The sequence below is a fragment of the Pyxicephalus adspersus genome, chromosome 1 (genome assembly GCF_032062135.1).
Source record: "Pyxicephalus adspersus chromosome 1, UCB_Pads_2.0, whole genome shotgun sequence".
NCBI classification, from domain to species: domain Eukaryota; kingdom Metazoa; phylum Chordata; class Amphibia; order Anura; family Pyxicephalidae; genus Pyxicephalus; species Pyxicephalus adspersus.
In genome coordinates this window covers 16,572,180-16,599,540 of record NC_092858.1, presented here as the reverse complement: position 1 = coordinate 16,599,540, position 27,361 = coordinate 16,572,180, and the positions used below count along the sequence as shown (strand labels likewise).

Genomic DNA, 27,361 nt, shown 5'->3' with positions numbered 1-27,361 from the left:
GATTTCACACTCCAACTAAAGTATATTAATACCTGCTCTATTCTTGTCATTGTCACCTGGGGAATGACAATAACAAAAAAAAAACCCTGTAAAAAATGAGAACAATACGTTAAATTCAAGTTGATAGCGCTCCTGTCACCTTTTCTGTGATTAATGCCTTTTCTTATTAGCATAATCAATCTAAACATCTCGATAATAGCGGGTTGCTGATCTAGCTGAATGTAAACCTTGTGAATTTGTGAAAATGAAATCTACACAATGGGATTGTTACAATTCTTTATTACTACACATTAAGGCTCAATGACATGATGTGTCAGGATAAGCTTGTGTATGTATTTTAATGCACTTTAAAGGGGATTTGTAGATAAAGTCGAAAACATTCCAAGGATAAAGGTTAACAGTAGGAATGTGAAGTGTGTTTTATTCATTTGTGTCTGTGCTATGACTTTTTGCAGACCTGTCAATCCTCAATACTGCTAGGCTTGCAGCCAGCACGACGCATTGTAACACATGGCTGCAGGAAGATGAAATCTTTTTACAATTTTATTTGTGTTGTATTGTGGTTTCTTTGTTTGCTTGGATACCGCTATTGGATACCTCTATTCAAAAGTATACAAAAACACCTTTTTACCTATCTATCGATATTGTTAAATCAATCTTTCGATGTTGTCAAGTTCAATTATGTTTTTGGTAACGTGCATCCCTTGCCTATCCCCTTCCATTTGCTACATTGAATACTGTATCTAAAGACTACTTATACAATATCTATCCATCTAGCTATCAGTCTATATCTATATAGGAGATATAAATATATATCTAAATGTAATATCAGTACCTATCCATAAATATCCATCAATAGTAATAAGACCAATATTTAACACTTTTTATGCCAATCTTTATCCATCCGTTTTTCACCTATGTAAATATCTTTATGTATAGAAACATTAGTCTATAGCTGTGTATATATATTTATTGATCTAAATTTCTATGTAAAATAGCAGTGTATAGCTATCAATAGAAATATCTGTCAATATCGGTACTTCTCAACCAGGGTTCCTCCGGAGGTTGCTAGGGGTTCCTTCCAATTAGCCATTTCTACCTACGAGGTCAGGTACCAATGACACTAATGATCCTTTTGTCTATCTGTAGGGGTGACACCCTTCCCATTGCCCACAAACGTAAGAGACATTATTATTACTGACCACCATAATAATTTACTGTGATCTGTGAATATAATTATAGTTATATAAAAGGGGTTCCCCAAGTCCTGAAAGTTATTTGAAGGGTGCCCCCATGTTAAAAAGTTGAGAAACACTGTTCTACATAGTTCTAGTCTATTGCAGCCTTTCTCAATCTTATTTTCTTGAGGAACCCTTGAAATTTGTTTAGTCTCAGGGAACCCATACTAGAACCAATGTATTGGGAATGAGTGGGGAAAATGTTTCTTAAATTGGTGGCAAGTGCAAACAAAGCGCTGCTAAAGTGGTGATTAGAATACCAACTCTACAGACAACTAAAACACAATTAGTGTCATGGCTCCACCAAGTGTCGTTGGCCACAGAACTATGCAAGCATCATCAAATGGAAGGTCAATCATCTACAGTTTGAGGAACCCCTGGCAACCTATGGATGAACCCTGGGGTTCCACAGAACCCTGATATAGAATAGCTGAACAAGACCGTCTGGGGTACTCATGGTGTCCAAGTAAATTTTCTGGAAGAATGGCTGGTCTATATCTATTTTGAATTCTGAATCTCCATCGATACATATATAATTCTATTGTTTCCTATTTATCTATCTATGTAACGCTAATATTTATTGATCTATCTATGTAAAGTATCAGTTTATAGCTATCTATACAAATATCATTCTATATTGTTCTGTCTGTCTGTTTAATATCAGTCTATACTTATGCTGAATCTCAGTATCTATCTATCTATCTATCTATCTATCTATCTATCTATCTATCTATCTATCTATCTATCATCTGTTTATCTTTTTTTTATCTATATCAGTCTAAATTTATCTGTAATTATAATTTACTATCATTTACAAACTGGGGAAATGTTTCTTGATATGGAGACGGACTCATATCGGTCTGATCCAGTGCAGTTTTCCATACATTGTAGCACACAGCTGCTGGAAATAGATTGCATTCCGTTTATCTATACACCAGTCTTCACTGCACAGATTCATTAGTCACCGTGGCTGACCCACAATTGAGCATGAAAATGTAATTACTGTTCATCATATAGATAATTTGCATCAGACGCCTGGCATTTGTGACATTTTAAAGTGCTAATTTTTAATTTCTGCTAATTATAAACTCTGCAGTGTTGGAAGTGAAAGATTGAGACACCTGCAATGTAGTGAGCACCAGAGCCCAGTGCCAGTGTGACTAGGCAATAAATCAAGAGGATTGTGTTAGCATACTCACCCCTAACAAGCAGTTCTGCCTCATCTGATACACTGTCAGCCGTGGTCTGCACCCTGCAGCCATATCTCCCAGCATGCACCAGAAGAATGTTCCTAATCATTAAATCTGCCGAGGAAGCTTGCTGTAAAAGAAAAAAAGAATGTCCAATTAAGCATATTAAAAATCAAAATGTTCAATGTGCATCACAAAAGCACAAAAACATTTAACATACAGGCCAATTGAACCAGCTAAAACACAAGTGTAGTAAATCAATGCTCATACTTATGTTATCCACCTATGACTGCTGATAAACATAGCTGGCAGAACGTGGGTGAGAACACTTTTTAAAAAAAAGTTTGCAAGAAGTTTGGTGTCAATGCCCAAAATCCAGCCTTGTCTATTGACTTGTAACAGTGCCCACATAGATCACACCCACACATAGGGCCACCAATGGTCATTCCTCTCCAACTGATCATTTTCCACTGCACGCATTCCTACTACAAAACCAGCATACATTTTTTTTTCTTCATATGGGGTATGACACCATAAATCTACTTAGCGTTTTTTTTAGCAAAATGGTAACATAATAATAAAATAAAAAATGCATATCATAGGATACCAGTGCTAATTACTTTATAGGAATGTACTAATTAATCATTGTCAACCTATGACCAGAAATCTGTTTGATGGATCTTACTGGTAGCATTACCAGGTGCAATTACTGCCCTAGCATGGTTTTTATTAAGGGAAAGTATGTTACTTTTTCTTACATTTTCAATTGTGGGTTTCCATATACTTTAAATTACATTCAAAAGAAGCCCCCACCACTAACCCAACTTCAAGGCAAAATGTTCTACAGAATGGAGCGGGTTTAGTCCACCAACCAGCAGCCTGCAGGTTTGATAGCTCCATGTTGCCTGAACTCCAGGGTGTTGTCATTCTTTTTACATAAAGAACAGGTGTTTTATACACTCATGAAAAGATCTCACGTAAAACAAAAAGCTCCAAAATTAAAAACAAACTTTTCTACGACCTTTTGATTTTCTCATACGGAAGAAACCAAACTCTTAACTGTGTGAATTTTGCCAGCTCTCTGTTAAGGTTTTTGATTTTCAGCATGAGAAATTGCAATTATAGCAATGCTGGCTTTCTTTCAAAATGACAAATTCTTTCCCTACAAGTTATAAATATTTTACAAGTCTTCTTTAGCGCTAAATCATACAAAGAACATTCAAGGTAAACTTGCTACAGGAATACCTGATGGCAAAGGCTGTTTATTCTCAAGCTAGAGTTTTGGGATCAGAAGAATTTAACAAGTCTGGTAAATATCAGCTATGCTCCATATTTTATAGTATATGTGTCATGAGTCAAGTAAGTGTGTCAAACACATTTGTGGCTACTGGTAATCTTTTTCTGAAAATGGTGGTTCAATAAATGTCCTCAGCCATAGAACACTAAGTTGTGTAGCTTCTGAAGGAAAAGTTTGGATCAGCTCTGCCCTGCCCCAGTTTGAAGAAAATCTGTCAAGCCAGAGATGGCATTACTTGTATTTACCATATGACCACAATAAAAAATTATTCAAAGAACACATCATGAATCATGGGACACACCACACCTTAAAAAAAGAGCATGTGAAATGCATGCACATTTCAGAATTCAGCACATAGTGCTCTATAATAAAAATAGGGGCCATAGTTCTACTTGAAGTATGACTTGTTAGTTGGCTTCTGGATCCCAGTCATCATTCCTCATATTGGTGTCACTTCTCACTGCCCAAGAGACCTGAACGTCAATGTTCAAAAATACTCTTACACATAACAGATGGAAAACTTGAACTTAAATTTACTTATTTATTATTATTTGCCAGTATTTACAGTTATTATCTGTTCATTATCTAGCAGGGGAGAATGCAGCAATGTGTGATCTGGCTATCATCTCAGTAACATTCATTCATCACTTTTTTAAATATCATCAAGTCAAGCAAAAAAGACCCCTGGAACTCACATGGCACACTCCAGAACCCTCCAAAGCCAGCAAGGTCTTTTGTTGGTATAGCATTGCCATGCTGCCGTAGATATGTCTTATCATAAGAGGAAAAAGAACTGTTCACTTGGCTCCACAATTCTATAACCTTTACTTTCTTTTACCCTACTCAAAAATACCAACTGGCCATGATGAGCTTACTGCTCACAGCAATTTTTCTCAGCTAGAATGATCGCTGTACAGAGGGACGGACAGAATTGGAAGCGTCCTCCTACAGAGAGAACAATAGAGGCTTTAAGGGTTTGCTATTTAGTTATCTGCTGTGATTGGTCAACTAAACTTACAGTAGATTTTTACTTAAGACCATCAAATCACACCACTGGGCTTGAAAGCTTTCCAACACTGGAGAAGATGGACTATCATGGGAGAACCTGGGTGATCCAACAAACCTGAAATACATCTGGTCCAGGATTGAAAACTTTTGCCAACTAGAAGCAAATATTTTTTTTTCCTATAAACATATTCCAGATTTGCTGGATCACCTATTTTTTCTCTCTTTACTTAGTCTGACCCCCTGTGTTAGGCAACAAAAATATAGCATTTGTGCAGAGCTTAAATCTCAACAAAGACAAAGACAGCCACCACTAAAGGCTGAAACGTAAAAGTATCTTTTCATTTAGTTTCAAATTTAACCTAAGCTTTTCAATAAGCAAAAGGAAATATATGCTGAAAAACCGTCCAATGTTTTTTTTCTTTTATTCCCTTTGTTCTTAATCAGTTAATGTAAAAATATATTTGACATGTGAAAAATGCTGCTTTGGTAATTTAGTATCACTATGCCTAATAAGATATTTAAACATCTAATCTATATATTTATAAAATGTCTAGCATTCCAATATATAGCAAAGCTCCTCATTCTTCCGCAGCCCAAACCCTTGACGTCATATGTCATTCTAAATTCCGTTTGATGAAGGAAATTTAAGCTCTGGCAAAAAATGCAAAATTGTTCAATGTCTGAATTTCACAGATTGCCATTTGCCTAATAACTTTAGAGCAAATGCTATGCAATGTAACAAAAAGTATAAAAAACAAGCCATGGTGAATGACATACACATATAATTTTCAGCAATCAAGAGCTCGAACCAAAACCAAGGAATGCTGATGAGATTAGACAAGAACATTACAGTTCATCCGATGACTCAAATTCTGGTGGGTAAAATAAAAGGTGACATTAGCAGCAATTAAAATGCACTCCCCAATCTTGGGGACATGTCTGCACAATGTTGATTTGAAAAGGCTACTCAGAAGGCACACAATTGTTGTCAGCTTTTCCCTATAATTAAACATTTCTCTACTGCTGAGTAATCACTCCAATCTGACTTTGTATAAGTGCATTCACCTTCCTTGTTGTAAAGGTGGTTCGCTATAAAAATAATTTCTTTGTTCACTCCTTAGTTTCTTGGGAACCAATCTTCTGTCTATGGGGCTTGAAATAGTTCCTACATCCTTTATCTGGTCTATCTGTCTCTTTCACCTGTACAAAATGTTTTCTCTTGTGTCTAGTAATGAAGACCAGATTGAATTCACATTTTGGAACACAAACAAAATGACTTTTCCCTGGCCTCCTTCATGGTCCTCAGCTGGAAATATTTCGAGGTATATCAGTGGGCGCAATAAGTCACTCATGCACTGTTAAATCCACATATTTATAAAAGAATATCAAAACAAGAGTTGAAAGGTTTCATGACTGCAGCTTCTCAAACTGTATTTTTTTATGACCTCAGGCCAGACAATCTAGCCAATGCGTGGTCAGTGGAACTAACCTGGGTAGTTTGTTAATTTTTATGTTGTTGCGGTAGCAACTTCAACTGTGCACTTCATATTGTTAAAAAAGCTTTCTATTCTTGAAAAAAACCTGTATTATGAGAGATGTGACTTTTGATGCAATTAGTAGGATCAAAATAATTGCAGGAATATAAAAATGGAGTATTTTTTTTAAAGAAATGGGTAAAAACATAATTTGGTTATCAATAAATTGTGGTTTAAATACATTTTAACACTTTTTCAGAGTCACTGGCGGATAGGTTGTGGTGCACTTACCGCTTTCTCATACCAAAAAACTGCTTTATCTCGGGGGATGCTACAAGACACTGCATTCATTCCATATTTTACCAGTAAAGCTCACTGCTGTCAGCTGCCAAATCTGCAGTCACTGGTTCTTTTGAACCAGAATAGTGGTGCAAGTGACCGAGCAATTGGTAAGGTGCCAGCTGCGGGGAGCTGTACAGGATCGTTTAATGCCAAACCAGGCGTAAACCTGTCCTTAAAAGCTGATCATATGGCCATTTGCTCGTTGTTTGATCTCTTAGATCAGATACATTTACCAATCACTATATATATATATTCTACTTGGCCAAAACTTGGTGGATAGCAGACCATCACATCTATATGACGCCCCATTCCAAAACCCTTGACACTCTTATGGCATTGCCATAACCCTACCTTTTGAATATAATAGTTTCCATTTTTCTGGGAAACAGGATGAAGAAACTGGTGCCTATTCAGCCAAATGAGGATTTGTGAATCAGAAGACCTGGCAAGTTAGCACAAATCTATTTAGAACGGTTGAGGCCGGGTCTTTGGACCTGTTGTGGTTTAGAGGTAACTGCTTTGTGAAGGCCACTCAAGTTTCTCTATTCCGACCTAACCAATGTCTTTATGAACGTAACTTTGTGCACAGGGGCAGGAACAGAAAACAACCTTCTACAAAGGTTGGCAGCACTGAATTGTCTATAATAATTTTTGCAAGCTGCAACATTGATGTTACCCTACTGGAAACAGCTAAAGACAGTATCTCGGAGGAGGTAACTCCTCCATACATATTATATATAATCTTTATTGAATAGATTGTTTAGGTATATCTTTGTGCTAATAAGATGAGAAGGTTTCAGTGCTGTCTTCTCAGTGTTAGAAGGCAAGGAAGATTTGGTGCCAACACCAACAAAATAACAGAGAACAATACAAGATTGCTTGCACATTTATAATAATAAAAATAATACAACAAAGCACAAACTATCAATATGCCATCTATTTATCAATATAAAGAAAGCTGTTTTTGTATTGTAAGCAATAAATAAATAAAAACCTCCTTCCAAATACCAGTTATTGATAAACTGACAAATTTAATTCTTAAATACTGGAACATGCAGCGTTTTCTTGAAACCAAGCCTTTTTCCTGCTGGTTTAAACACTATTAGTCTCCAAGCATTCTAAATGACAGTCATTATAATAGTTGTTTACTGTTCAGAGATAAATGCAGTTTATTTTTATACAGCAACAGCAGACATATTATGACAGTAGGCCTTCTGCATTTCCTATATTTTGATTGGTGAAGTCATCCTTACCGAGGCTTGATTTTAACTAACATTTTTCGATAGGATATGTTGGTAACATTGCTTGCAAGGTGATCAACTATTCTCACTACAATATGGCAGCATTTCAAATTAACATAAAAAAAAACAAAGAAGAGGCAATCTTTTTATAAAACATATTTATATCTAAAAATTAAATACTGAATATATGTTCATTGTTATAGCCTTTATGTACATCTGCCCTAACCACAAACTACTTAAAACGGAACTAAAGTTCTGGTACAGCCGATGTTCCTCTGCAATTAGTATTCTTACCTGCTTCATCCCTGCCCATTTGTCTAAATTCACTGAGCTGCGCATGCCAGGGATGCCCAGCGCATTCTGGCTTACCTTGCTGGAAAAGGACTGAATGAACTCCCAGTGCCTGCACAATGTTTAACCCAGGCCAGCCAATCATGATCACTGAAGATAAAAATGAGAAAGAAAAAAAAAGATGGCGGCACCCACCATAGAATGGAGACAGGTCAGTATCCCCATGGTTTTTTTTCCACTTCAAAGGACCATAATTGATGTCAGCCCCTGGGTAAGTGAATGGTTACACGTGCACAGCCCAGTGTGCATAATTGAAAAGACTGTTAACAGGCAGGTAAGTGTTTTTTATTGCAGAAGAGATATAGCCTGTCCCTTTTGCAATAAAGAACCTGTCTGCTTGCAGGTTTTTATTTCTTAAAGTGTAATGAAGGCTTCACTTAAAAAACTTGGCATCATGAAGCAGCTCACGGGTGCCAAGACTTAATGAAATCCCGTGCACCTGCATGGGGGTTACGTCATTCCAGAATTGCCAATCAAGATGGCCAATGATCGGGTTATAGAAGAAAAGAAGGGAGAAAATGGTGGCACATATGATGGAATGAGGAAAGGTGAGTATCCCAAGGGTTTAGTTCCTCTTTAAGTATAGTTTCCCTTATAAAGCAGCATTTGGTAAACTGCTAGGCAGCTAAGCTGTAGGGATGAGCGAGCAATATTTTTAAACTAGATCTTGCGGCGAACTCAGCCGTTCTCACTTACCGAAATTTTAAGCGACAACGGCCGGTGTAGATTTGCCAATCGAGATCGAATTTTCCTAAAATAAAAAAAAGTCTTGCGGGCTGTACTGATCAATGAATGCATTCATTGCATTCACTGATCAGCTCAGTGTGCGATCCCCAGCACTAGAGGTAAAATGGGGACAAGTCTCCCCATTCAAAACCTCAAGTGCTCTCTGATTGGCTGACGGAAACGTAACTAACCTCTAGTGCCCAGGGATTGCACACAGTAGGATTTCCAGGGCTGTATGAACGAATGCAGCTCCGGAAATCCACTGCGATCCCCGGGCACTAGAGGTTAAAATAACTCCTGTCAAGGGTCGCACACAGGAGGATTTCCAGGGCTGCATGAGTGAATGCAGCCCTGGGAATACTTTTGTAATGATTTCCCTGAACTTCCGATGGGTCCGCGGACATTTTCGCGAGAATGCCAGAGGCATTCTCGCTTATCCCTACTCAGCTGGCCTATAGGCTAATTACTAATAGGCAGTCTAACAAAAGTATGCATGTAGCAGGCTGACAATGCTGACAAAGTTTGTTAGTCTGCAACAGAAAGTGCTGTTACGTTCAAGATATCCAGGTACAAAATTGCAATTGAAATGATTTTCATGAAACAGTGGGCCATGATGCCCAATATACTGAAAAAAAAGCTTTTATGGGTTTATAAACACATTCAAGAAAGGGTATACAATAACATTAGGAGTGAATTATTGTTTATGTAAGTGGTTTTATAAGTAACATGTTAACTTTAGAGAAATTTCCCTGCTTTCCCAGAAATTATCATTATTCTTTTTATTGTAATTTAACATGACAAAAAAAGATTTAGAAAAGTTTTAATACACATATTTCTGCAACGCAAAATAATTGAAGACACCTCTCATACATTCTGTAATATGATATGGTGCGTTAATATAGTTTAGCTCCATTCCTGATTATAAATAGCAATTCCTGTCGATGATGTAAAATCTGAATGCCTGATAAAATAATTAAATGTTTATGTGAAATGTATATTTTTACAAGCTGAACATTTGCAGATAATTTCATTTTTTACTGCCTAACCTGCCTTCAGCAAGTTCCTACACATTCAGAATATGTGACGTATTGCAAAAATGTAATTCTTTCTATCTAACTCATTACATAGTTCCAATATATTCAATGCATTTGTCCAATTTTACATGATATATTGCAGACTTTTTTAAAATATGCATGTGTGCAGGATTACAGGATTACCAAAAGGGCAAGTCGACTCATCAAAAGTTTTTTTTTAGCTTAGAGTCTTTAGTCTTTAAGGGCCAGGATCAACAAGAATTTTCGTATTTCTCTAGCAGATGGAAGTAACCAATAATTTATATAGTACCAGAAAATGACCCTATGTGGTTCACAAGGGCTGAAGTTGAGGATTCAAGATTCAATAGGAGTATCACACTGAACAATCATGGAGCCAACACGTTCCGGAGGTGTTCTGACACTCATCAGGGCCACCTCATAAGAGCAAGAAAGCACATGATCCTCATGGAAAAAAAAGAATGTTGCTATTAGTTAGAAAATAGTTTGCATCCTGGACCAGATTCATTCCAGGATTGCTAAATCACCCAGAATTCCCTATGACAGTCTTACAGAGCTTTAATAAATCAGCCCTATTGTGTGTTGTACTGCATAGCAACGCAATGGTTTCACTATGGCATCACCATGATTTACATCTGGGCATAGTTGTGCTACAACAGAATTGCATCATGGTATGTTTCCTAGATGCATAAGGGTACCATTTATTATAACAAACCATTCTGTGTGTTATGTTCTGCTGTGCATTGCACACTGAAAATAAAATTATGCCGTTCAAAATGCATATCAAAAGAATTAAATCAATACATATTTGTAATAATTATACATCCTTTCTTTTAGATAAAAACTTCTATTTGACTTGGTATCAGCCTCTTTCAATCTCTGTGTACCAGATCCCATAAAGAAAGCAGTGCAATACTACTGACTGACTCAGTCCTAAACCACGACTTAATGGACAGAAATACAAATCCTAGGAAAAATAAAAAAGGCTTCCTGATGCGTGGGAACATAATGCGCAGAAGAAGCAGTCCAATGCTTCCTTGGATATGTAATGAAGGAATCCTAGGAGGCTATGGGTTTCCCATTCAGTCCTTACTGCAGCAGCAGTAAAGATAGAAAGGAAGGCCTGCTGTTCTTTTTTTTCCTAAATGGGATTATCTACTCCTTTATATAAAGTAAAACATGTGGTGATAGGTCTAAAGCTTTGCGTAGCCACCAGATCAAAGAGCCTTTATATGTCCAGTTCATGAGGCTCAACCTATCTCTAAAATATAGTGTTTAATATCACTTCAGCCTTTACTACATCCAGTATACATTACTGTTGCTATTTATGTTTTGTATTAGGTTAAGTATTTCTAAAGCTGAAGTCCATGCTAAATAAATATTTTTTCAATATGAGAGACGTGTGTTCATCTGTATTCTGTAAATATATTTCAGATATATATAGTAATCCCTTATGAAGCATGGCCTCTCTGCGGGAGCTTTCTGTATAGACAGGTCACTGCTGCTTTTTCCCCTTGAGCAGGGTAAATGGTCCTATAATGGTCCCCTCCTGTAGTTTGCTGCAGCGGGCTAAAGTAGGTGGATCTCTTGGGTTCCTTCCATAGCTCTTCTATCTACATAGTCTATGAGCATCACAATGATGACATCACCACTACTTTTACAAGGAAATAACTGATCCTACAAAGGCACTTGGTGCCAACAAAATAGATTTATCCTCTGTAGCTTTTACAATATATAGTTACATGAGCATTTCTGTGCCGGGAGTTCGACATTAAATCTCTTTGCCACCGAAGCTTGGATGTATACTATTATTTCTTTGACTTAAACCAAGTTGCAGTTTTGAACTTTTTTCACACACTTGTCCATTTCAAAGAGAAATCGTTGAAAATGATGACTTTTTCCTTGTAAATAAATGCCATATTTGTACGTAGAGATTACACCGCATTGAGCTCTGGGTTTTATCTCAATTACCAAGAAACCGACAGAGTTATTTTAGTTTCCCTTGCCGATGATTACCTTACCATCCAGATGTCACAGCAGAAATGTCTTGGAGAAAATAGACCGAATAAATACAATGTTATAGAAGATCTTCAGTAAAGAAAGGGGAAAGAGAATCTTTGACTAAGCATGTTCTTAGATTTAGGTAGTTTCTTCAATTTTATATTGTAATTACAGAAAGAGGCTCTTTCCAGTACATGGTATATCTATTTATACAAAAATACAGTGCCTTGACTAGGGAATTAGGGTGACCTATGACTGCTTGATTATCACTCCCACACCAATGCCATACAGAAAATAGCTAGCAAAAGACAAGTGGAGTTTAATGGCCATAACAACCTATTAACAAACAGTATAGTTACAAAATAAACATGGCACACAATACAAATCAGGCCCAAGTTCCTTTAAAGGCCTTATTCTTCACAATACACCGCTGAAATTCAAGATAATTGCACAGTTAACTGCAGATATAGCCAGAAAATTACTAACCAGCCTACTGTCACTCAACCCTAAAATGGGTCCCTATTCAGTTTAAATTTTACCATAATAAGCCGATACAGAGACCTTAAAATTCTGCCAGCAGTTTTTGACTAATATTTGATTTGTCTCCATTGTCTGCCAAATCATGCAAAAAATGAGAGCAGTGGGTGGAAGGTCACCAGATCCTTCAATTATCCTTCTACTGATCGTTGTTTTTTTTTTTTTTAAGACCCCCTTTCCCTGAAGCTTTTCTGTATGACGCCACCACCAACCTGGGACCTTCTCTTTAACTTTCTTCCCAAAATTTTCTTAACCGATCTGTTTGAAAACTTTTTGAACTCAGTTGAGTTGACTGGGTTTATGAAAGGGCATTTTAGAATGCACACTCACACAGTAATCATAAAATACTCCGGTGTTGGCTATACATGATTGCTGTGGACCAGAGTCTTGTTAGTGATAGAGGTGGATCACACCTAGACATTGTAGGTTGGCAAAGATGTTTGTAGTCTCAACCATAGCTCAACTTTTTTTTTTGGAGACTTGCCCCCATCTCCTGTTTTGGTGGCAGCCCTAAAACTAACTACTCCTTTTCATCTTCAAGTGCAACCAAAAGATTTAGTTGCATACATTTGCTAATATGTTGAAGCCATACCATCATTTCAAGGCACCGCTAGTAGATTAGGATATATAGCCAGAGGCAGTCCCTTCATCCTGAAAGGCACAGCAAAAAGGCAGATGTCCAGACATCACCTTTGAGGTTTAGCTGATGACTTCCAGTGCATATATGCTCTAAAGGCAAACTTATTATTCTTTTTTTCTATCTAGGATAATTTCCCTTACATCCAGTCCCTAGGACACTTACAGTAGAAATGGAGGTGAAATGGTTCAACTGCCGTGGCAGTAAAGGTGAAAAGGGGCGGGGGGTCCTCCCATTGGTCATGCTACAATCCAAGTAGCAGTTGGCATTTTGGAGCAAAACTTCATACCTAAGTAGCTTTTTGTCTTGAAAAATAAATTAGCTTGGACTTACCGAATGCACTAATATACCATATAAAACTAATAATGCCTTTGGTAAAGGAGAAATCTTTTGAAAGAATATGATAGTAGACATACAAAAATGAAATTGAGTTCCCCAAACTTAGAACTTCATTACGCAATCTACAAAAATCATTAGGGAAGGTTTAATAGAGAAATGAAGCTTGTCAGGAAATCGTATTCTTCAAGCTTGATTGATAATCAAAAAGACAACCCTAAACTCTTTTTTTCTCAGCTATAAATACATTGAATAATCATTCTCAATCTCATCAGAGTTCTATACAGCTGAAGAATGTAAAGAGTTTGCAATGAAAGGATTTCTGCCATGAGAGGAAATATAGTGAGAATTTGTCCTCCAAGAACCATTACTCCTCTTTCATGCTGCCCTGTGAAAGCTAAATGTCTGTCTTTTCAGGCTTTGACCTCAATGTACTTATAAATGCAATGCCACTTTAAAAATCTTTAAATGGCTCTTTTGTGTCTTTAATGATAAATACCCATAAGAGCTCCAAGTCCAGAGTAAAATACAATTATAAACACATTAAAAGGGGTGGGCAGCTCAAAAACTGATATTTTAATTTTTGCTGGATTCTGGAAAATTACCCAGCTTGAAAGTTCTTATAACTCTCGGCAATTTTGAAGGACTCCCACTCTCCCTGCTGGAACATTTGTTTTATTTTATATTAGAAGGGATGAAGAGGAGCTGGGACATAAAAGACAAAACAGGAACCCTCAAAACTCCAGTTAAGTCATTGATTGCAACATAGAAGTTTAGGTCTATATGCAATCTTTCATGAAATAATATTGCACCATAATTCAAGAAAAACAGACCCGTAACAAAACTGTAAATCAACTGGATCTTACGTTATTATTATTATTTATATAGCACCAACATATTACACAGGGCTGTACAATAAATAGGGTTTGCAAATGTCAGACAGATACAGACAATGACATAGGAGGAGGAGAGGACCTTGCCCCAAAGAGCTTACAATCTAAAAGGTGTGTGTGTGTGTGTGAGGGGGGGGGGTAACACACAAAAGGAGGGAAGATATGGAGATATGGTGGGAAGTAGTGAGGGTTTTAAAAGACAGAAGACAGGTAAGCAAAATGGGTTTTAAGTGCTATTTTATATGAGCAGAAAGTAGGAGCCAGAATATGATGAGGAAGACCATTCCAGACAGCCAGGGCAGCTCTAGAAAAGTCTTGGAGTCGTGCGTGTGACGAAGTTATGAGTGAAGAAGTCAGTAGTAGGTCATTGGAGGAGAGTAGAGAGCGGCTAGTGTAGTACTTTTTTACCAGGTCAGAAAGGTAAGTGGGACAAGAGCTCTTGAGAGATGTGATGGCAAAGCACAGGAGCTTGAATTTGATTCTAAGGTGAAATGGAAGCCAATGAAGTGCACTACAAAGAGATGCAGAGGAAGAGGAGAGGTGGGAAGGATGGATGAGTCTGGCTGCAGTGTTCATATTAGATACATTACTTGTCTTTAGTGTTCCAAACCAGTCCACAGTTCTTTTTTTTTTTCAACTACCCATATATCACTAAAGTCAAAGTATGAACTGTTGGTGGGAATCAAAGATCGTGTGCCGGGGTATAGCTCAGTCAGTAAATTTAGGGCAGTAAGGGCTAGGACAACATAGTCTCTGTAAAGGATTCTGTGGTCCCACAATTATTTCCAAGAAAAAGTGAACAGAAAAATCACTGTAAATCAGATATAAAACAAAATCCAGCCAACGTCAACTTTTGATAAACTCCACAGAGTAAGTCTAGGCTTAATATGTCACAGGCTTGTATGAGTCTGTGTAGTGTTCTTCACAGTGGCCAACAGCAGTCTGAGCAATGTAAAGTGAAAAGATAGTTTTGGGGTTGGCTTTAATAACTTTTCTGCTTTAATTGTTTTTCTAAAGTTTTGCTTAAACTACTAAGAAAATGTATTGCTCTTATCTTATCTTCCAGCTCTGGACAACAAAGAAGCTACAAATCTTCTTGAGACATTCCACAAGAATACAGTCGTCTTCACCTAGAATATACCTTTAGGAACCAGTTTAAAAAGCTGAACCTTTGTCCCGCTTTACTAATGAACCTTTCTGTACCAACGCTTAACACTTAAATATTGCTGGACTATGGACCAACTTTTGACTGTCATTTGGGAATTTATTTGTAAAGGAAAGACCCTTGGGAGCTGAGAAGGAAATTCATCAACCTATATTAGATACATGTATTCTGTTAGATATTTAAAGAGCTTTCTGAGTATATCTTTGTATACTACTTGCTTTCCCAGCGCCACAATAAATCTAACCCACTTTGGAATACAATCTGATATCTGTCAGTCTTTCTTGAGACCCCCAAACCTATTCAAACAACAGTCACATGCATAATACAAAGTGTCCCAAGACTTTAGACACATCCATGGCCCCCTATTGTTTATAATGAGCCAATATATGTTGTGGCAGGTGGAATAGCAGACTGGGTGGCCAGTTTACAGATCCAGCAGCTCAAACTCCAGGTTGTACAGAGCAAATTTCTGATCAGCCTCGTAAAGGAAGGCTGACCACCATTCCTCACCAGTCTTTCCTGGAGCCAACAAACAAAGCAATCCACATTCTAGGTGATATCTACTGCTCTTCACCAATGTTCTGTACATCTACACAGGTTTTGGAAAATCAAATTAGGAGAGTATCTTGTGGTAGAGTAGCAGACGGGGTTTTCAGTCTACATACCCACCAAATCTTTTCAGGAGCAAACTCCAGGTCCTATAAAGGTCCTACAAGGATCTTCTGATAAGCTTCTAGTATGACTAACCACTATTCTCCATCAGTCCTCCTGGAATCCCATAAAAAACACAATTCGCATTCTAGGTGATATCTTTCGCCCTTCCACCATCTAGACATCCAGTCATGTTCTGGAAAAACCAAGTTAAGGCAGGGTATCTTGGGATACTTGGGTATCTCATTTTTTTGGGTTCTCTTAGGCCTATCACATATGGACTAAGTTTATTTTTATTGATTCAGTTACTGATTCAAAGTTCACTGATTGAAGTCATGTCATTGTACAAACAATTGAGCACATGTGATCAGTATCTCCTCTGTGTCCCATGGCTCACCCCATCCCCACTTCATAATCAGAAAGACAGAATACCATACACTTGTTTGCCATGTTTCTAGACTTTTCACCAATTCATTATAAATTGGAAAATCAATCAGGTAGGTTGGTTATGGCAAAATTGGCAACAGACCTGCTCATGTCTACTAGGCTTCAGATGATAGTGCTGCCTTTGTTATAGTTGGCTGGAAGAACTTACTTTTATCGTCACAAAACTTGTCGTTCTTCCTAGCCAGAGTCTAGGTTGGGTCAAATCCTATTTAACCTTAAATAAAGAGTCCCCAAAGGCTCCATTTTATTATTAACTCATATATCCTTCCACTAGCTAGTGCAATCAATAAATATAACATCTGTTTCTATTAGTTGGATGATGATGTTCAGCTGATTTTTCCTCTATTATGCTTGTAAGTCAATTAGCTACTTGTTTGACAGCGATGGCACTATGGATAGATCAGAATGTTTTTGTTGTTGAATAAGTATACCACAGAGATTTTTTTAAATAAGAAAAGAAGTACAGAGAAACAACATAATCATTTAGACTTTTTAGCCAAAAAAACAGGTTAGACATTTTATAACCTTTTTTGACAAGGATTTTGGATTTCAGACTTAGGTGTGTAACGCATGAATAATGGCTCCCTATCATTTATCCAATTTCTGGGAATTCTTCTTCCGCTGATATTTAGAAATGTTTTTGTTATCTAAATTGGACCAGTGCAATTCTTTTTTTTTTATTTGGCCAACCCAAAGTAGATCAGTGGAGGCAAGAATTGCTTATTACTTATTTTTCTAACTTTAATTGTTAGTTTTCCATAAACTGGGCGGTCATAAAAGGGTTGCTTCCCTTTTTATATAATAAAAATAATAAAAAAGTTCTTCTAATTTAATTATTTTTGAAGGGGAAAACCCTTCCTCTTTCTGTCTTTACCACCATGGAAACCCAGAGATATGGTTTATGTATCCCAGGAGGCTTTGGGCTGGTTCTTCTGCCCATGCCTAATCTCGGGCATACTCAAAAAGGGCTTTTCCCTGGAATGTAAATAAAAATGCTCATCACATGCATGAGCAGTAAGATCGGCACTTTTTTTTACATTTACAGGAGGTAGAGTCACCTGATCTCGCACCTGTGTAGTGCAAGGTTGGGTGACGTCAACAGAAGATGATGGTGCCAATGTCCAGTCCTCCTCAGGAGGAAGATGGGATGGCTCAGGACTGACTGGACTAGGACTGCGGAGGGATTGACAGCTCTTCATCAATAAAGGTAAGTGTCATTTTTTTAATGAAAGTTCTGCTTTAAAGTTCAATCAAACAGTAGGAATTCCCAGGGTAACTGGTGTCTGTTTTTTTTACGAACCAGCATTTGGACATTTTGCAGTGGGTATTACTGAACCATTAACTATGGCACATATTTATTCTCTATGGACTGCTGTGGGTGGGATACTTCATGAGATGTCTCACCAAAATGAGCAGATCGGAGTATGAGAAAATGATAACCACGCAGCAACCTCACCGCCCCACTGTCTGAACACAGCCTAACTCTCAGTTTAGACAATATTGCACCATGACAAGTTTACTTTAAATTCAGCATGAAATTGTTCTTTGCCGTGCACATTTAAAATACAAAAACTTTTTTTTCTAGCAGTTCACAGTTCAGCATAATTACTTTTTTTCCACTTTCAGCAACTGAAAAATGGTGACATTGTAAAAGCGCACCCACGACAGTTGTTTTGCACCCTGCTGGATGAAAAACAGCCCAGTGAAAAGTTTATAATAACACACATTTAGATACTTGAAAAGAAAGCCAATAAAATAAAACTGCAAGTCTGGAGATATATAATTTAGATGACTTTTTGAAAAGAGACTTAATAAAAAAAATCTATATAAGAGAAGAACAAAATCTATATCTCTTGCTGAATAGACTGATAAATTGAGAAAAATGTGTTGCTTTTTTTTTTTACGAACAAAAATATTGCAGGAAAATACTTTGTTATTTCATATTTTATCAGTCTGCATTCAAATGGTAAAGAATTTTCCGTACCATCGCAACATCCAATTCAAACAGTCAGCTCTTTGAGATTCAGCATGAGTGCTTTGTATCTTCTTAGTCAGAGCCAGTTATAATATCAGTTGGATGTATGAGTTTGAAAAGAAACATTGCTACTTATTGTATAAAGATGTGTACCTGTTTCTTTTTTTTAGATTTTTAACATTCTGTTTGTTCATCACTTGTTAATTTCATTGCTTCATTTAAAGTGATCTTCCACCTATGCCATGTATAAATCTGCAGTGCCAGCTTTATCTGGATATAAACCACTGATCACCACAACATGTGCAGACAGTAGTGCATATCATGACGACTGGACAGGCCATTAAATGGCAATAAAATAATAATCATAATGAAAAAAGTAAAAAAGAATTTGCACTTACAGCTCTAATGCTTTCAAAATGTCCATCATCTTTGTCGAAGTCCACAGGTTGCTGGTTTAAGGTCCAGAAGAAGGAGACATCTAGAAGAGGATCATGAATGGCCTTGCAGCTGAGAACAACACTCTCCCCGACTGTCAGTTCTGTTCTTTTTGGAGTTAGTTCTATTTTTGTTGGTTCTAAATAGTAACAAATATGGAGAATATATTAACTGCAATCCACTAATAATATTAAAGTAGTAAGAAATCATATCAATCAATCAAATCTTGTGGGTTATCAACAGACCTGAGTTCCTGAATAATTACATAATTCAGTAGACCGGAGTGCCTGACCAGTTAAAAAGTCCAAAATATCAGAGTTCCTTACCAGTTGCATAGCCCAATATACCTACATGATATAGTCCAATATATCTGTGTGTCATATATATTTTATGTTATATAATATATATATATATATATATACTGGTCAGGCATTTATGTTTATATATATATATATATATATATATATATATATATATATATATAAACATAAATGCCTGACCAGTTACATAGTCCAATGTACTGAGTGTCTGACCAGTTTTATAGTCCAATATATAGTAGATAAATGCCTGACCAGTTACATAGTCCAACGTATCTGAGCGCCTGACCAGTTACCTAATCCAATATACATAAAAGTCTGACCAGTTACATAGTTCAATAAAGTGGCTCTGTGGTAGCTGTTCCTGGATGGACTATGGTTGAGGGGATCAAATGGTTGTGGTGTATACAACCTGTTGGTTGGCTCAATCAAACAGGAATCGGAGTTCTGGCTCATCAGAAAAGTAACAGATGTAAGCAGAGAGAGTGGAGCACCTTGCACATGATGTTATACAAATTCATAGTTGATATCTAATTTACAGACAACACATTTCAAGGGAACAAGATCCTCCCTTCATCAGGGCTCCATTAATTGCTGGAAAGCTTTTTAGAACTGGTTCCTCTGCCTGTACCCAAAAACATAGTCATTCAACACAATAAAATGTACAAAATTATAGACCTAGCTCAGTGGACTCTTTTAATCCTACAAGATTCCCATTGAATTTACAGTCAGATCTAAATGTTCATGTGTATGTGCATGATGATTACATAAAAACAGATGACTACCAGTTAGAAAAGTATAAAGCATGCAGGATTTTCAGTACAGTGCATCATTTGCTGATTTTAATTATACGTTTCATTTGCAGTGTAGTAAAGACATTAACATCAGTTCAGTCAATTATTGTATACATTTCCCCGGTATCCTTCATGTAAATGTCAGTTCACAAAGATTATTAGTGAGGTTATAATTCCTTAATATTATGTTAGCTTCAGGTGGGTTATAATTGTGAGTCTGAATTGGTGTTATTAGAGAAGAAAATAAAAAAGAGCAATTTGAAGTGGTAATAAAATATAAATTCACAAGATAACATAACGATTTGTATGTAATAGAGATGAGCTATAGAAATAAATGACTGCACACCTTTGAATCATTTATATTTGTGAATTGACCATTTTGGAGGGAATTATAATGAGATAGAATGCCAAATGCCGTTTAAATATTATCTACATCTATATCATCATGAATTGACCCTCATAATTGTAAATAATATCCCTTTCAGCCTAATATAATTACACATGAAAGCTAATAATGGCAGCAAGTGCTGAATATAATGTTTGGCTTTCCTGGATGAATTGTATTTAGGAGATGTCGTGCTAAGTGTATGTATAGGCAGAAAATAAAATAAGGGAAAGCTCTAAAATAGATGCATGGATACAGAACAGTACATGTTGATTCTGTAGAAACCCAGTGTGAATGTCTGCCTTCCTGTAGTGCACCGAGAACATTGCACGTAATGCAGCAAAATCCTAAGCAGTGTTGTCAACCCTGCCTGAGATCTTTTCTACTGGACCACATACTGTACTCTTCTCTATTATGGAGGGAAAGGGATGGTATTCCATGTTACTGTAAAGGGCTGGGCAGGACTGACAGCACTAATTTGGGATTCTAATGCAGCAGACTAAAAAACTGTATTGACATTGGAAACAAAAAGTTAGAAGCTAATGGTTTTACTATCATGGTGCCTTTTTTATATTAAAGTTAGGATCAGCATGATGGCCAAATTACAGAACACTGGATGGTGTTCACCATTTTCGGTGCTTGCGTCAAAAACCCTGATCACCACTTTTGATGCAATCACAACTTTTTGAAAGAAGAGAACATGATCCCAATAACCTGGAAAATGTATGCAATAGACAAATATGGTGATTGGATACCCCTTTTAGGAAAATGGGGCTTATGATCATCAATTTAGGGTAATAATAAAATGGTCATCAAAGCACAGATCACAAAAATTGTATGGATCTCATTTAAAGAAAACTAGAGTTATAAAAGTAATGAACAAAACAGACAATGAAGTGGCAATCTGTTTCTGGGAACTTCCTGGGCAATGGAGATCATAATAGAGCCGAGACATCAACTTTAGTCCTCAAGGTTTTCAAAAAAGCCAGATTTTGGTATAAACAGTAACATTTTATGACCATTAACCATTTAGTTGGAGTTTGGGATCCCTAGACTAGAGGGTTGGGGTGCAGATTCGTATACTTTACACATGATAAGTACCTGTGACAGATATAACACTTGTGATTTCTGCTGAGCCAAACACATTCTCCCCTCGGCACGTGTATTTTCCTTCATCTGATTTAGAAGTATTAAGGATCCGTAAACTTCCATCTGGAAGAACTGCTATCCTGGAAAAAACAAGTCTGTTATTTTACATGTTCACATTGATAATCAAAGAACTTTTTATACATTTAACTTATGTTCTTGTAATATAGTTTTAAGTTAAAGAAAAACTTATAATAAAACTTAACTAATTTATACATTTAAATAATCAGACTCCTTCAACACTAAAGGTTTTATAAGATTCTGGTTGTCACTTTTTAAGCAATATTGCTTAATTTACTACTTTTATAGATGTGTATTAAAATTAAAAATCATCTCAGAGCAACCTTCCTATGCTACTTACCATTCATGTATCAAAATACACAAAGAAAGTGTTTTTTTTTTAACTAAGTTTAGAGTGCCTTCACATATTCCTCTTAATGTCTTTTTTAAGAGTGAGGACCAGTGATCCAGGTTTCATGCCACCCAGGAAGCAACATGGGCACCCTTCCAATCTGTAGTCCAGAAGATAGAACATCCACTGCATGACATGACCATAGACTTAGGTGAGTTTATGAGGCTTATAGTGTTTGTTTCTTTAAGCTGCAGTGCCTAGCTAAAGGGTGTGGGGTATCTTTTGTTGTGGGCATCTTCTCAATCGGAAGAAGATCCAGAGGCTTATGGACTTGATCAATATTTAGGGTGAGTATTTGGGGCTTTTAGTCTTTTTTTATAATAATAAATGTTGCAGTAATCAGCTAAATGGAGTGGGGTATTTTTTGGAGGAACAAGACAGGCAGGAGTGAACGGCCAATAGAAATTGTTCTTGTCACCTAGGCAGGATTGTGGCTATCCATCCAATCTGAAGAAGATCATAGGATTATAGACCTGGTGTATCACAAGGCCAAGGATTTGGGTGGGTATGTAGTGCTTTTAGTCTTTTGTTTACTAAAAAATGGTTATTAGCTAGAGGGGGTGGGGTATTTATTGGGGAGGACTGGCTGGAGTAGACAGCCAATGGGAAGTTACATAGGAAGTGACTATTAGAAGAAGGGCCAAAGGATTATAGACCTGGTGTGCCACTTGTCCAAATATTAGGGGCTATTACTGTTTTTTAACAAATGCTGCACCAATTATTTAGAGGGAGTGGCATATAGTTTATTGGAAGTTTGGCTGGCTAAAATGTTTTAAGCATAACAATTTACTGTTCTACTCCATGAATTTTAGATATGTGTACAATATTTTTCAAAGGCATTAAGAAAAAGTGGAGAATGCCTGCATTACAAAGTATCCTAATATAGAAAAACCAAAAACATATATATGTGCATGTATGCATTTCTGCAAGGTGCATGTACCAAGTTTTCGAAAAGAACAGGTCTGCATATGAATATTTTTGTTACACATTTACTGTTTTTCTACACAGAGAGAAGAGTGCCTAAAGTTTCTACACCCAACCAATCTCCCTACATCTAGGCTTGATTTTATAGCTAGAAAAAAGTGTTATTTTATGTTGTAAAATGCTAAATTATAGGACTGTGGTGCCATTTTTTTTCACAAACAGATCGTTCACAAAACCCTGCAAAGGAAAAGTTGTTTTTCTTAATAGGAATATCAATTCACAGTATGGTATTTTCCTTTCATATGCTAATGCAAACAGACTTCTGCATAAGAATCACACACACAAATATATTGTAAAACATTTCAAAGTGTTGTCATTTTAATACCACCATGAGTGAAATACTGATTGATCTATCCATTCACAAAACCAAATAGTTATTTGCTTTGATGAGACAGGTAATCCCAAGGATCATTGCACCAAGTATTAGAATTACGTTGTAATTATATAGGTAAGTTCCAGTTTAGTATTGAGTTGCATCTCAGTGTTTACCCAACATTCTCTGCCGGAGAATCATCCAGATCCATGTTTTTTAAATGGCAGTTGTCAATTCTCAGCCAGAGAATGTGTGGGGTTAACATCAGATTCAATGCTATATATATATATATATATATATATATATATATATATATAGACACTGTACATACTCCTAATATATATATATATATATATATATATTGTTTTTTTTTTTCATCCAACCTATCCAGGGTTCCATGGATTCCCAGAGTTCCCCCAGAGTTTCTAGGGGTTCCTTAAGGAATGAACCTCTCAGGTCAGTTTAACTGACGCTAATTATCTTTCTGGATATCTGTAAGGGTGAAATTCTTCCCAATGACCAGCAATGTAAGAGGCATTTTTCCCAATGACAACGACACTAATGTACTGTGAGTTGTGGATATAGTAATTATAGCGGGGGTTCCCTGAAGACCTGAAAGTTCTTTCAAGGGGTTCACCCATGTTAAAAAGGTTGAAACACTGCCATAAAGGTTGCATTATGACCTGATTTTTCTAATAATTTTCAACCCAGCCTATGTACACTTCATGTAACCAGAAACAGGTCCACAGACAACTTTTTTCACATACATTTTAGAGTTCAATACGTTGTTTAAACAAAACCAATCTAGCCTTATTTTACATGGCTGACAAAGAATAAAAATAGACACCACATTATTTTTTGAAAAAGCCAACACATTTATGAGTTTTCAGTTCATCAGGGCCAAAACTACAGAGTTTTTTTTCAACAGTGTTAAAGTAAAATAGTATAAATAACATGATGTGAAAAAAATCTGAAAAACAAAAATTAATAAAAATGATTTTTTTGGTAAAAAATTAGACTTTCTTGGTCTCCCTTGAGCTAGGCTGTTATCAGTCACCTTGACCATAGGACATAGATTTTAAAAAGCTCAGTTGTTGGCGTCTATGTACAGATTATTTTTAAGATCAGAAAAATCTTCTGCGTTTTATATTGATGTAATGATCTGTGTATCGGCTTGCTATAAAATTTCTGTTCACATAATATGGTTAGGTGCACAAAAAGGTTATCGTTCTCAGGTGGAGGCGACTGATTCACCATTAATTATCGCTGAATTTTATCAGCAACAGACACTTCTTTGATTTCATCTAAAAAGACAGATAAGGCTGAACCGCTATGGAGTCATCTGCTCTTTGGCATTTTTGAAGTCCAGATGCCATTAATTTGTCCTTTTATATTAAGCTGGATGTTGAGTATGTCAAGAATCTTTAACCCAGCATGAAACGATGCTATGAAACACTGTAAAGTATCTGAAAACTCACCCTGCAGAATTGCACAAGATATAAAAAGAAAAAAAATGATGAACATAAAGTCCTTATAAGCTTCAGACAAGAAGTAAAATCAATCAGTGAACTGTTAATGGTATTTAGGACATACAACAAAAAGTCTACCAAACTAAGATTAATATTATATTCATATACTGTATATTTTTTATGCTTTTTAGAACCATATAAAGCAAGGATTGCACAGTTTTTTCAGCCGCCAGCCAAATATTTAATTCATTCTAAAAATGAAAACTTTAGCATACAGCAGGGTTAATTCAAGTAGTTTAGGCCATTCTCAACAAAGTGAATTTTCACTGTTAATCAATGGATAATTCACTTAGCTTAGTGAATGAGGTGAAGCTTTGCTGACCTCAGCCATCCAATAATGTGAAAGCAATTATGTTTTTTCACATTTCTTAGCAAATATGTATTCATTGCATAATGAATCTTCACGACACTTACCATGTTAGATAAAATATACCTTGCATAGTTTTTATTCATTTTGCCAAGTAAATATCCTAAACAAATTTTTTAATGTAACCCTAATGTATTTGGGATATTACACCGAGACAAATGGGCTGATTTATTAAAGCTCACTAAGGTTAGAGGGGATATACTATCATTCCATGTTTGCTGGATCAGGTTCTGCGATGGTAGTTTATGGTTTTTTGAAATTTTGGTTTAGGTGTTCGCAATGTACTAGGTTGTAGTTAGATACAATATTGCACACAGTCAATTAATGCGCCCAAATACTGCCAGGAGGAAAGTTTGGGCCATGAATTGGCATTGCCAGACTCTGTTCAGCAGCCATCTGGCTAAGCACATATGCTGGATCCAAATTTCAATCTCTATGGAAAGGGAGAGGTTCGAGTTCATATATAAAAGATTTGCCCAATATAAGCAGGAGAGTTTTTTAATAAAGTAACCAGGAGACACCTTCTGTTGTAACATCTTTGGCTGGTGGGAGAAAACCCATTATCCAGAGGATGCACATATTACTAGCATGTTACGAGGAAAGATTTCACAAGCCTTCCAGATCGGCAAATTTCAAACTTTTACTGAGGGCAGATTATTTAACACAAGTAGATCAGCTTTAATCTATTAGCCATCCCTCCATTCCTTATGGGACACCATTCCATTTATTCATTACATTCTAAAGCAGTGTTTTTCAATTTTTTTAACATGGGGGAAGCCATTGAAATACTGTTCTGGTCTAAAGGAACCCTTTCTATAATTACTATATCCACAACTCACAGTACATCTGGTGGTCAGTAGGAAGAATGTCTCTTACATTGATGGCCATTGATGCACTGGTGGCTGCTCATTGCTCAAGGAACCCCTAGCAACCTCTGGAGGAACCCTGGGTGAGAAACACTGATCTAAAGTAACTTATGCATGGGAGGCCTATGTCAGAATAAAGCTGTACTTGGCAAAATATTCATTTTACAGCAATGGTTTTCACCACTTAAAATCTAACTTTTTAATAAAAATATCAAATGTCATAATATGCATAAAAAATTTGATAAACAAGATATTATGATGCTGGAAAGTTCTCTTTACACCAAATTGACAAAAGAAAATGGTGTAATGCCTGATGGTGGCCTTGGCAAGAAAACCTCTCTTTAGCCATGATACATAGTTACATAGTCAGTTAGGTTGAATAAAGACATAAGTCCATCAAGTTCAACCACTAAGGAAATAAACATATCCCAGATTAAAAAAAAAAAAAACTCTAGACATAGTTGATACAGAGGAAGGCAAAAAAATGTATTTCATATCTCTTGAGACATTTGGATGTAAACTGGATCAACAGTCTATGTTATCTTTACTTTAAAACTGGGCATGAGGTTGTGGTGCTGTTACCATTTCCTCATGCCATTAAATTGCAGCCTCGGGGGATATGATACAAGTAGATTCTCCCGGCGGCAGCCCCATGGAGAATGAATGGGGGGCAGTTAAAGTTACAGTATCACTTACTGCTGCAATATGTGAAATATGCACAACCAGGCTGTAGTGCTAATGTAGTGCTAAAAAAATGCCACCTACCGAAAGCTGTGTGAGATTGCTCTATCCAAAGGCAGGTCTGAAGCTGCCCTTTGTCCTACTCTTGGCCTTGACCGTCGCTTTTTTTTTTTCCGTCTACAGAATGAAAAATTATTCTCTCCAATCCACATATGCACAATCCATTCTAAAGTTATGAGTTTAATTGAATGTCCATCTTGTAGAAAAACCATAAAATTGTTTTGTAATTGAAGCTCTGGATTAAAATTCAAATCAGGAGTAGGAAGAGTGTTTCATTTCATCTCATCCGATATATATTTACAGCTAAAGGCCCATATTGTAACCGGCACCAATAAAAACCTTTTTGCAAGAGTGCAATTACCATCTTTCAGCTCATCAGACAGGAATACACAAACATTTCCCCTTCCAACAGGCAAACAACGATTACACAAGCACATCTTCAGAAACAATGCAACCATTTGTGGAACGGGTTAATTATAAATGCTAAACGCTCTTCTGGGTATTGTTACC

The 27,361-nt window shown here is 36.6% G+C and overlaps 1 protein-coding gene across 1 annotated transcript in view; it reads right to left on the bottom strand.

Annotated features, from left to right (window-relative positions):
• Positions 1–27,361, bottom strand: part of CNTN5 (contactin 5) — a 790,266-nt gene that overhangs the window by 67,518 nt on the left and 695,387 nt on the right. The window contains exons 16-18 of the mRNA XM_072402864.1: positions 21,595–21,722; positions 18,961–19,136; positions 2,438–2,558 (exon numbers count right to left, since the gene is read on the bottom strand). Of these exons, the coding sequence (XP_072258965.1) occupies positions 2,438–2,558; positions 18,961–19,136; positions 21,595–21,722 (425 nt within the window). The remainder of the gene's footprint in view (positions 1–2,437; positions 2,559–18,960; positions 19,137–21,594; positions 21,723–27,361) is intronic.